Source organism: Vipera berus (genome assembly GCF_964194415.1).
Source record: "Vipera berus genome assembly, chromosome: 6".
In the NCBI taxonomy this organism is placed as follows: Eukaryota; Metazoa; Chordata; class Lepidosauria; order Squamata; family Viperidae; genus Vipera; species Vipera berus.
In genome coordinates, this window is record NC_138208.1 from 42,482,814 (window position 1) to 42,494,586 (window position 11,773).

The 11,773-nt window shown below is 35.3% G+C and overlaps 1 protein-coding gene across 1 annotated transcript in view; it reads left to right on the forward strand.

Moving 5' to 3' along the window:
• The window catches only part of TBC1D30 (TBC1 domain family member 30), a 68,653-nt gene extending 58,225 nt beyond the window's left edge, over window positions 1-10,428 (forward strand). Inside the window, exons 10-14 of the mRNA XM_081331188.1 lie at window positions 1,897-2,003; window positions 2,128-2,267; window positions 3,916-4,122; window positions 4,326-4,382; window positions 5,775-10,428. Coding sequence (XP_081187314.1) covers window positions 1,897-2,003; window positions 2,128-2,267; window positions 3,916-4,122; window positions 4,326-4,382; window positions 5,775-6,505 — 1,242 coding nt within the window. The 3' untranslated portion in view covers window positions 6,506-10,428. The remainder of the gene's footprint in view (window positions 1-1,896; window positions 2,004-2,127; window positions 2,268-3,915; window positions 4,123-4,325; window positions 4,383-5,774) is intronic.
• Window positions 10,429-11,773: the final 1,345 nt, after the last annotated feature.

Genomic DNA, 11,773 nt, shown 5'->3' on the forward strand with positions numbered 1-11,773 from the left:
CTTAGCCCCCTGGTATTTGTCAGAACAAAATTAATTCAGATAAGGTAGTGACTCCTTATCCTCTTCTATATAAGTCTATATTATTTGGATTATATTGCTGAGGAAGTGAAAATTATGTACTTCATTTCAGAAGAATAATCTGCTATAGTTAAAACAAAAAACAAGATTTGTGTATTTGTGTGTGTGTTTGTGTGTGTGTGTGAGAGAGAGAGAGACAGAGAGATTAAAAAATCCATTCACTGTCTGGAGATCAACAACACTAATGAAATGATATGATCACTGTTTCATTTATGGACAGACTAGAAAAAAGGTTGCTATTGAAATAAATAATTTTCAGATTCTTTCACCCCTCCTCCTCCCCCTCCTCAGGAAATGAAGTGGTACAATAATAATGAAGAGATGATCAAACTAATGTGGAGAAGCATAATTTAGGCTTGCAGTGCATGGGGGAGGAGTTGTTTACACATTTGGTGATTTTGTGCTGCTGAATTGCTTGCCCGCCACTATCAGTACAATGTGGGATTTTTCTCAGTTTTCATGCAAGATATATAGTTTGAGGTCTAGCAGATTTGCATTTTAAGCTGAATGTGTTCAATCAATATCTTATCTATTTAAAAATGGAATGTAATCCAGAAATTTTCTCCATATTATTGCTTTCAAAATTTTACCTGTCATTATTTACTATATGCTTTTTATTCATTTCTTACAGTAAAATTGCAACATCTGTTAATCCATAATTTCAGTTTGCAGAGCCTTATATTTAGAACAATATTTGAGAATAAGGATTCAGTGTATTGTAATAAAAATATCTAAAAAGAAGCAGTATATATACATTTATTTTATAAAAACAGTTCAATTTCCATATTTTTCAAATGAATGTGAGATTGTGCATGAAAAATTACCTGACCAAAATAAAGAACCAAAATGAGTTTTGAAAAAAATTCTGTAAATCTAAAGATATTTTGCTCCCTCTACCCTATGAAGACTTTATTAACCAGGCTTATAAATTCCAAAACTGCTCTATCAATGTGTTTCAGTCCTAAGTATGTATTACAAGTATTTTCAAGTTACAACTTTTATTAATATTACTGTCATATATCAGCCTTAATAAAATCATGGTAGTTTTGATTATTTATTGGATGACCAACAGTGGAAGTACTGAAAAAATGAGAAATTGACTTAACATGACAGGGTTCGTATTGTTTTTATAATATAATGCACTATAATAATCCCACTGAACAAGCCTAAACCATTAGCACATATATTAGCACAAAATAACTTAATGAGTCTAGTGATTTAATGGGAATTTAAATGTGGATTTCCATCATCTTAGTCCAATTTTCTAATCAATCCTTGACTGATATAGGCTTCCAGCTCATAGGAGGCAAATCATATTTGTTAGTGTTGTGATATTGAGAAATTCATAAAAGCGAAAGTTTCTTTATATAAGTAATAGATATTTTTCTACAAATATATCTGTTTCTATTGATACAGATTGTTTCTTTAAAATTGAAATCACATAGTTAAGACTTCTAATGCATTGAGGATAAATGCATTAAAGTATAAAATAAGTAGTTGTATATACATATGCATAGTTTGCTCTGCATACAAATTCCTTTGAATGCAAGAAATATATGCATTTACATCATTTTCATTATTTTCACCCTAACACTCTTATCTCCAGGACTTGACTAGTTATGTTTCTTGTGGATTATTCTTTGTAGTTCCTGCAAGCAATGTTTGTTGCATTAGTAATAATAAAACTGTTTATATTTGCTTTTGTAAATGTGGAAAAAGCAATGCCTAATCTTGTAAATGTATCTTGTATTTGAATTTGCATGAAAAGTGTCCTAAAATTATTCTTTTCTTCGGTTTCTTTCTTCTCTTTTTTCATAGATAGTTTATTCTATGGCCCAGTTCCCCTTCCCTCAGCTGTCTGAATTAAGGGAGAAATATACATACAACATTACACCATTTCCTGCTACAGTAAAATCAACTGCAAGGTAAGGCATCTTCTGACTACTGGGGTGTAAGTAAAGAAAGAAACAGCTTGAGCAGTCGTTCACATTATTATGGCTTATACCTCATCATCCATGAAAGTCATATCTGTGTACTCTGGTTTTTTAGCCGTCTGGGAACAATAAAAGACAGTGATGAAGAGAATGAAATAGGTGATGAAGACTCCATAGCAAATGTTATTGGATGTCTTGGACCATTTAGTGGATTTTTGGCTCCAGAACTACAGAAGTATCAAAAGCATTTCAGAGGTAAATATTAATTTCTGAAATGTCAATAATTTTATGGGGGATTCAACTGGTATACAAGGCTTTGCTGCTGAGGCTAATTTCATTTCTTCAAACATGATGTTTCAATTCTTACTCCCAGCTGAATCTAAGATGATAATAAAACGTGCAAATAAAAACAGTTGAGTGGCCTTTAAGACAGTGATGTGGTGTGTCCAGGGTGTGTAGTACATTAGCCTTTATGGCAAGGTTAGACAATATAGAAATCAAAATGTGGCCCCTGAAACCTACTTTTTGCATATCCTAGATCCTCTGCCATTGCAATATTGGAACTTGGCAGGAAGACATCCAAAAACTGAAGCAAATTCTCTGCCCATGCCTGCATTTTTACTGATATGCATAAATATTATATTACTTTTGGATATAATGAAGTTTTTGTTTGTAAATTCACTGAAAGGCATTGCCCCTCCCCAAAGAGTACAAAAATACAAATCATAGCCCTGCAGGTGACATTATGATGCCAACCTGACCATCATAGTTTATAGACACTGAAAATACCATGTTTCCCCGAAAATAAGATCCAACCAGAAAATAAGCCCTAGCATGATTTTTATGCTAATATAGTCCCTACTTGAAAAATAAGCCCTAGTTAACCACCCGCCTACTCTGTCCCACCGTCTGCTTGCCCGCAGCCACAGGGATTACAGGGCTTCCCAGGGCAGATGCTTGGGAGGCGAGGGCAGTGCTGGTGGAACGCACCTTCAGGTGAGGAGGAGAGTGGTGCAGACAGGCTGGGGAGTCGAAGGACCAGGTGGCATGCACCTCCCCTATCCTGTGCAGCTTTGGCAGGTGTCTGCCAGGTGGAGGGAGGCAGCAGGGGAGGCATGCACCACCTGGTCCTTGGGCTGCCCCCGCCTGTCTGTGCAGCTCTCCTTCTCGCCTGAAGGCACGTTCCGCAGCATTGCCCTCACCTCCCGAGCAGCTGCCCTGAGAAGCACTGTAAGCCGTTGTGGCCATGAGCAACCAGACAGTGGATGGAGTGGGCGGGTGGCTGTACAGGACATCCGGCAGAGGCCGACCCGGCAGTAGCAGTGCTCCCACTCACCTGCACTGCATGGGCTTCGCAGCCCCAGAGTGCAAAAGCCAAGGGGCGGTGGGCCGTGACTGCTGCTGGACACCTTTGTCTCCCGTGCCCTCGCTGCTTCCCATAAGACATCCCCTGAAAATAAGCTCTAATGAGTCTTTTGGACCAAAAATAAATATAAGACCCGGTCTTATTTTTGGGGAAACATGGTAATATTTTAAATAGAGAAATGGATCTTCAGTTGAGAAGTCCCCACCTACATTCATATCTTCAGTTGAGAAGTCCCTGCTTACTCTCATATGATACAATGATTGGAACTTATGAGTTCATTAAGGAATTGGGTTTTTTATCAGTATGGTTGATTTCCATGGCTTACTGTACACTACATTTTAAAATAACTTGTAACTCTCAGCCAAGTATTTATCACTAATAAAGCAGTAATTTCTCAATGCATATACAGTTTTTGATTCTGGATAGCTTCTGTATGTAGGACTTATAAGTTTTCTAATTCAATTAAGTGGAAATATGAGGGGTAGCTTCAACTGTATCATTGTGACCTGGCTGATATATTTCTAATGTTTTCCCCAGACTATAATCAAGAGCAGAGTTTAGGCTCGAGCAACATTGCAGAACTAAGTCCGGGTGCAATAAATGCTTGCCGAAATGAATATCATGCAGCTTTTAACAGTATGATGATGGAACGTATGACCACTGACATCAATGCATTGAAAAGACAGTATTCTCGGATAAAAAGGAAGCAGCAACAGCAGGTTCATCATGTGTACATCACAGCAGGTAATTAATAATTGGAAGGAATTATTAGTTCAAGTTCTATTTGTATTAAGAAGCAAATCACATTTGTATTCAGTTTAGTTTGCAGTGTATAAGAAGAAGCAGAAGGGGAAAAAAGATGAGATCTGTCAGCTTGACTGAAATAATCTCATATGATGAAAAGCTACTTATAAAAGAGTTTATAATCTTTGTTTTTCTTTTGTTAGGGTATGAAGATGATGACCTTGGGATAGTTTTAGATCCCAGGGACCAGCTGAATAATGGTATTTAAAGATATCTGTGCTATTTGGGCTCCAGGGGTCTTAAGTATTGATTTCACTAACATTTCTGGCATCCTTGGAATTGGAATACAAAGTTCTAAACACCTAACTAGGTACTAAGCAGCAGCCTGAACTACTGAAGTATTACAAGATTAAGCTGATTAAGTGTATAAAGAATTTTGATCTAAATCCTGTAAGTTTATATATAGGTAAGCATGTTTATTTCACAGGCTATGCTGCTTCGTGTAGAATAAATCAAAATTGTTAATGGTCTACTATCTGTGGGATTAACAATGGAGGCCTGCATTTTCACTTATCCTCCTGCAATAACTTCCTGCACTGGTGTAATAATGAAAGTGTTTGCATACAGTATCTTGCATTGTGGACTCCTCTCCACCTACAAGGATGGATGTACAGGATAGTTGGTCTGTATGTTACAGGGCAGTATCTTTTCAAAATTTTTGAGAAACGCAATATAATTATGTTGTCAAACCAAAATGAAAATTTCATTTTCCAAGATTGCCAAATCTTCCTTTTACTAATCTTTTCCAATTATATAGTTTAGCTACGTGTTGATTATTTTTGACATTTTGATGTACTTTAAGAATACCATATTAAATTAATTAACCTTAATTGCATAAGATCAGGTATGACATGGCTTTTTGATTATGTGCTTTATAAATATGAGTTAAAGATATCTAGCATCCTGTTGGCATGATTTAGTTAATCTAAGTGGGAATGGAAACATAATTACTTAAATTATTATTGTGATGTTTATTCATTCACTAAAAAACTAACCTAATTCACAGTTTAATTATTAGAGCATTTATATTAGATTTCACATTAATATCTAGCAAAAATGTATTTTTATGTGACATTATTTTGGGATAGGTGACAGGAAAAAAATATACTGTAATTAATAAATCTGATTTGTTGTTAGTAGCAGTGCATAAGAGAATGGCATTTTCTGATAGGAAAGAGAAAATTCTGAAGAATCACTCCTAGTTATTGCAAATGAGAGGGAGAGAGAAACTAATTGTTCTAAGGTTGCTTCCTATATACAACACCTTTCCTTTAATTTTTAGAAATGTTAATTAAAATTACTTTCACTATTTTTTACTCTGAATATAGTATTTTGTATTTTTTGCAGCCATTTTGTTTTCCAGTGAATAAAACTGCAGCAAACATAATGCAATGTTTACTTGTTGGGCAAGAAAGATGCCTTAGGTTTGGTTTTAAAAATAATGCTGTAGAATGTAAGTGAAATGAACATTCCTCTGCTTCAAATCCTACAAGTCTTTGCTTTTGTGCCTACAGTACAATCAGAAAATGTGTTTTCTATTTGCCATGTCTCTTTCAACAGTATACTTTAAAATACATTTATTTTTATTTCAGATAAAGGTCCAGTTACCAGTCTTATGCCTTCTCAGGTAAATCATTCTCCAGTAATCAATCATCTTCTGCTGGGGAAGAAGACCAAACAAACCAGCAAGTCTGCCAAAAACAATGTTCCAAGCCACAATGGGGGAAAGATGTTACCAGGTCCACATGAAGATATTAAAGCAAAGCTAAACTCTCCATGGCGCACTCACATGAGGGTACACCGAAAGAACATAGCACGAGCCAAAGGCCACCTGGGCTACGGAGATACAATAGGACTAATAGAGGAGCAGAGTGAACATGGGAAAGCTAGTAGTATTAATACAAAAGAAGAAACTGCAAATAAATCTGAAACTGTGGAAGGTGATGGGAACCTTTCAACAGATGGACAATCTCTTGAACCAGCTTACAAAAATATCAATTCCAGTGTCAATGTATCAGTGGTCCAGCAGAAGTTGGAAACCTTAGAACTTACACAGAATAGTAGAGATGGTTCTGAAGTCAAAACACACAATTGTGAATTGCCAAGTTTAGCCAATGACAGTGGAATAGTGGCAAAATCCTGCACGCCTAGGCCACAAGTCTTTTGTCCTTTCCCTAGTGTCAAGCCACTCAGAAAATCAGCTGCAGCCAGAAATCTAGGATTATATGGCCCAAATGAAAGAACCCCAACTGTACACTTTCCACAAATGAGTAGGAGCTTTAATAAGCCTACAAGTGGTAACAGTGGGTCTAAAAAACGGTGATATGTAAAACAACTGCCACCTTATTATTATAATTGTTACAGTTACCATTATTGTAAGTTTTATTATGCTTTATGCTTCCAAAGGGATTTCTAATTAATTTAATTCTTTCATTAGAAATAATGAAGATAAATAATATATGTATATATTATACAAAAATAATTGAGTTTTTTTGAAAATGTAGTAGCAAATTCTTTTTCACATTAAAAATTGTCTTGCAGCTTCAGAAATGTTTGCCATTTTATAGAAAATAGCTATAGGAAAGGACTTTAGAAAGTTTAATTCTAAGCTGTTTGGTCAAGAATTCTCAAATACCTGAAGGGCAATTTTTAACTTTTAACACCATCCAAAAATGTTATCAAGACTTCCAGTGGCTTACTAACAGATATCCTTAGCAACTTAGAAGAAAAGTGTTGTTCTTGCTTGTCATCTGTATTTTAACACCTAATATATTTAAGCATCTTCATTTTCAATTTTCTACTACTGCTATTTTTTAATATAATTTTATCTGGCTAAGGCAAATATTAACACATTGTATTATAAGCAGGGATTTTTTTCTCATAGAACGCTCAGAACGGAGTTCCGGCACCTTTTTTTGGATGGAATCTTGTAGGGTAGGCAAGGCAGGTTGTGTGATGTGTGAGTTCCGGCACCTTTTTCTTTTACAAAAAAAAGCCCTGATTATAAGGTTTTCCACTTAGCTTCACAATTGTCCCAGCATTACTCAGGAATTTAAAAGTGTCAAAGAAACTCCTGAGCCGAGGTTTCAGCAAGCAAACAACTTTTATTTTGATCAAAACACCATTTGGGTGACCCCATCCCTCTTTGTGGCTGGTAGAGGGATGGAGGCAACAACCAGGAAAGATGTCTTCCACCTTTTATATCTTTTCAGAACAAAAAGATCAGGTCTTTGTACCAGGCGTAAGATAGCACAAAAAAACAATTCCAAAATGATGACTCATACACAGCAACCCAGGCTCCATCTGTAACTCCTTTTACCCTTCCCCTTACCGAGCTCTTTTCATGCAAGCAATCTCCTGTGTATAGAGCATGAGACATTTGCTTTTATGTAAATAATTTCCCAATTTAAGGCACCTACAAAGCTGCTTGCAAATAAAGTTATATGTAAAATGATTACAAAATATCACTACTAATATCAAGCTTAAGCATAATAAAATCCCTTCAATCCTCCCTTTTTAATATAAAAGCCGAATAGGCTTAGGGACTCTTGAAGAGGTAAGTGTAGTCAGCAAGTAAAGGTCTTAAAATCATTGCTTTACCTGGTTTATCGTTATAGATAGCAGTGGCAGCAAAAGTTAGTCCAGATATAGTGGATCTAATAACTCTTTGAATAAGCTAAATAAGGCAATGGTAAACACAACAGCCCTCCTAAGGCCAAAACCCTAATGAACAATATCCTTTTCCAATTATCAAACATTCCTGAAAACCACCCTCCAACATCCAATGTTCCTGTCCATGTCTGGACAGGGATATGAGCCAACATTCGCATTCTGTCAGTGATTCCTGTGATATATTCCTTATATGTAATGTCAGACTGGGGTCTAATAATGCAATTTAGGGCCACAATGACAAAATAGAGGGCCCATTTGATTGGACGGTCCTTTTCTTTCCAAATCAAATTGAAATGAGAAGTGATGTTCTCCAATTGAATCTCTTGAGCTTCACATTTAAAAATGAAATAATTCTTTGGGGCCAGCTCAATTAAAAAAAAAGTCTTTGACACTGAGGAAATCTCAGTTGTGGTTTCCAGTTCATGAAAATCAACTTGAACCCATATTTGTATCTGGTTCAATTGATAGCTAGTTCAAATGATGCTGAAAAATCCGTTGGTCTGGTTATCTTGAAGCACACCAGTTTGCAGGAATCCTTTGATTATGCCAGGTTGGGTAGGATGTGCAAACGTATTTGGCATTAAATGAGTAGGCCTGTCTCCACACTTAGTCCATTTAGCTTGATTATAGTCAATAGTTTTACATGCATAAAAAAAAAATCCTGGCACTTGTCCTTAAGTCTTGTGTTATTCTTCCCCAAAAGGTAATCTCTGTATGTCCCTCCATATGTCCAGATTTGAAGTTGTTGGTAAAGCTTTACTGTATTGATAGGAAGTCTCCCATCTTGCAATATCCATTTCCCACTTTCTTCTATTTTCTCATTTTTCTCTTTTTCCATCATATATTTGAGCTGACCACGTTAATGGCAGTTTCCCTGCTTAATGCATACAATTCACAAGTTTGTGCAAACCAACTTAAAAGCAACTTTCCTGCTTCTTCCTTCTATTATCCATTTCTTCCCTTCCCTTCCACCACTTTGGCCTAACTTCTTTCTTTTCTTCTTCCACAAGGACATCTATCAACTGTACATGAGCCAACTCTTTCCTTTTAACTATTAATCAATCCTCTTACTGTTCTCTTCTCCAAAAGTATTCAAGACTCCATAAGCATACTTGGAGTCAGTGTATATATTCTCCTTCTCCCTTATTAACAACCTCAGAGCCTGCCGTAAGGCATAAAGTCATCTATGAACAAGTGTTTACCTCCTTTTGGCTTTCTGATTTAAAATTACCCACACTTGAGAAAAAAAATGCTAACCACCAAAACTTCCCCAAATGTCAATTTTAGACAAAAATGCCAATGCCTCTTTCCCCCCACTTCTGGGTCAACCCCCCTAAGCCGTTCCTTTGTCCATATTTACAAAACCTAGTGAAGAGCCAACAAAAAAGCACTCACCAAACTCAGCTTGCGTTTGTTAACATAAGCTCTTTTCCTAACAGTTTTGCATACAAATCTTTAGTCGAAACAACATACTGTAGCTATTTATAATCCCAAAAAAATTCTCAACTTCTCCTTCATTTCAACTTCACAAAAAATAAACAAGCTTAATAAGATATTCTGAGTTACTGAAATAAATCACTAGGTTATTGCAAAAGCTAAAGTCTTGTATCAAACCCTAGTATCAATTCTTTGCTATATTTAGTCAAATTCCAATTTAATCAGATTCCAGATGGAAACAAATTTCCATTCAGTAGGTAAAACATTTACAAATCTAAACAAAACAATTCAGAGTTATTTCTTTTAGTTGATGGAGCAACTAAAACTTCCTTTGTTCAACAACTACTGCCTCCTCTTTCCAGAAAAAAAAATTGCAAGCTGAAACTGCAAAAGTGGGCATTAAATTTCACATCCACCTCCTTTCCTCAAACCAGAATTCTAAGCAGAGAAAAAAAATAGTTAAAATGAGATCTTCCCCCCTTCCTTTCTGCCTCTCCAGTGAAAAAGGAAACAGGAAAAAGAAAAAGAAATTTTACAAAAATCTCACCACTAAAAAAATAATAGTTTTCTCTCATTCACATGCATTTTTCATGAATTCTCTCACAAAAACAACAAAATCTGTAATTTACTGTTTCTTCCACAGTGGGGGGAGGGGGAGGGTATTTGAGGGCTAACACACACATTTACATATCAGCAAATAAACTCATTCATTTCCATTCTAACTGCTTGCATAAACAATTTCACATAGAAATATTTCATTTCATACTTTCTCCAGGCATGGCTACTATTTTAGTGGTTGTCTGGATTCTTGCAGATTTTGTACGTCTATCTGAAGTGGTAAACTTAAGCATTTTTTTCATAAATTACTTAAAGATTATGCAACTATATTTTCTCATATTTATCTAATATTACTTTTGCATCCACTTTTTTTAATCCGTTTTCTTTCTGTCATTAATTCCCCTAGAATAAGAAATGTTAATTGTAAGCTCCTCATAGCACAGTTCTATATCATTGTTAAAATACACTGGGCAATTATGGACATATTCATTCATATTCATAAATAGATTGAATTGTAACACTTTTCCCCTCACATAAGCCTGTTCTCTTGTGTGTATAATTTGAACATAGCCAGGCCATTTTTTATCAGCAGTTGTAAGAAATAGAAACAAAATGTTTAACTTATGTATTAATAACAATTTCTTTGCAATTCATTATCTTGTCAGTAACATGACTCCATCAATTAAACACATATATGTTGAAGGCAGCATATGCACTTAGACATCTATTATCACCCACTGCTAGTCCTTCCAAAAGGAACTCAATATATGTCATACTATATATGCAAAGGTTGTCTCCTCTATTAAAGTGCAACACATCATTTTCCAAGTAGACAAAAAAATAATATTCCATCTTTACTATACCCACCTGCAGTATATAAACATGGGGGAGCTATCCCACAATTTTTCACCCCTATGGCAGCCTATTATGCTGTCTTCATGATAAATTTGATAAAACTGAATGTGGTGTTCTAAGTTCATCATGAACTAAGTCTGATGAAAATAATCTGGCAGGGATGAATTAATAGCATGCATTTTGGGTTATAGGAGCATCTCATTGATTTGAACCAATGTGATCATATCTTTAAAATGGTATGTACAAGCCATCAATAATGTGGTTGCTAATATAGGTAGGTCTGGCTTATGAGCTGTTTGTATTTGCTCACAACAAATTCTAGTTTATTTAATGAATGCCTGAAAGATGCATTACTAAATCTAAGCCAAAATCAGATGGAAAAACTAAAGGCAATTATGAATTAAACTTGGCTCAAATCTCAAAGATTTGCCGGATGAGAATTGGACAAAACTTTGGAATTTACTATGAACATTTGCCTTAAATACAATAAATTAAATTTATGTTAAGAATTGAATATATATTTTTAATTATATAAATAAAATTATATAAATAAAAGTTTAACAAGATGAGAATTCCGGCACTTTTTTTTTTTTTTAGAAAAAAAGCACTGGGAAGAACTAAAAGGAATATTGAACCTGGGGCCTTTTACAGGTGTGAACGGGAGGGGAAAACTAGCAGCCTCCTCTCCTCCCATCTGACAAAGGGGAATTGACTAGTCCAAAGAGCCAGATTAAAGGAAAAAGAGAAAAAAAAAACCCTGCTTTCAGTTCTTTAAATTTTTCTTTTCTTTTCTTCCGTGGCTTTAGTTATCAGATAAATTAGCCAACCACAGGTTTATAAAGTTTTTCAATGTTGCCTTCTTGAAGATTATTTTTACTGCCACACATCAATACAAAGCACAACCAGACGTTGTCTGACAGGGTTAACCTTAACAGCTACTTGAGGTTTCAAGACATCCCAATTGTTCAAAACACATTGCAGAGGAGTACATTTTGATTTATTTTTTTCTTTAAATTACTCTTGATGATTTCCCTTTTTTCATTTCAAGAATTTCTTGGCTTCCTCTCTT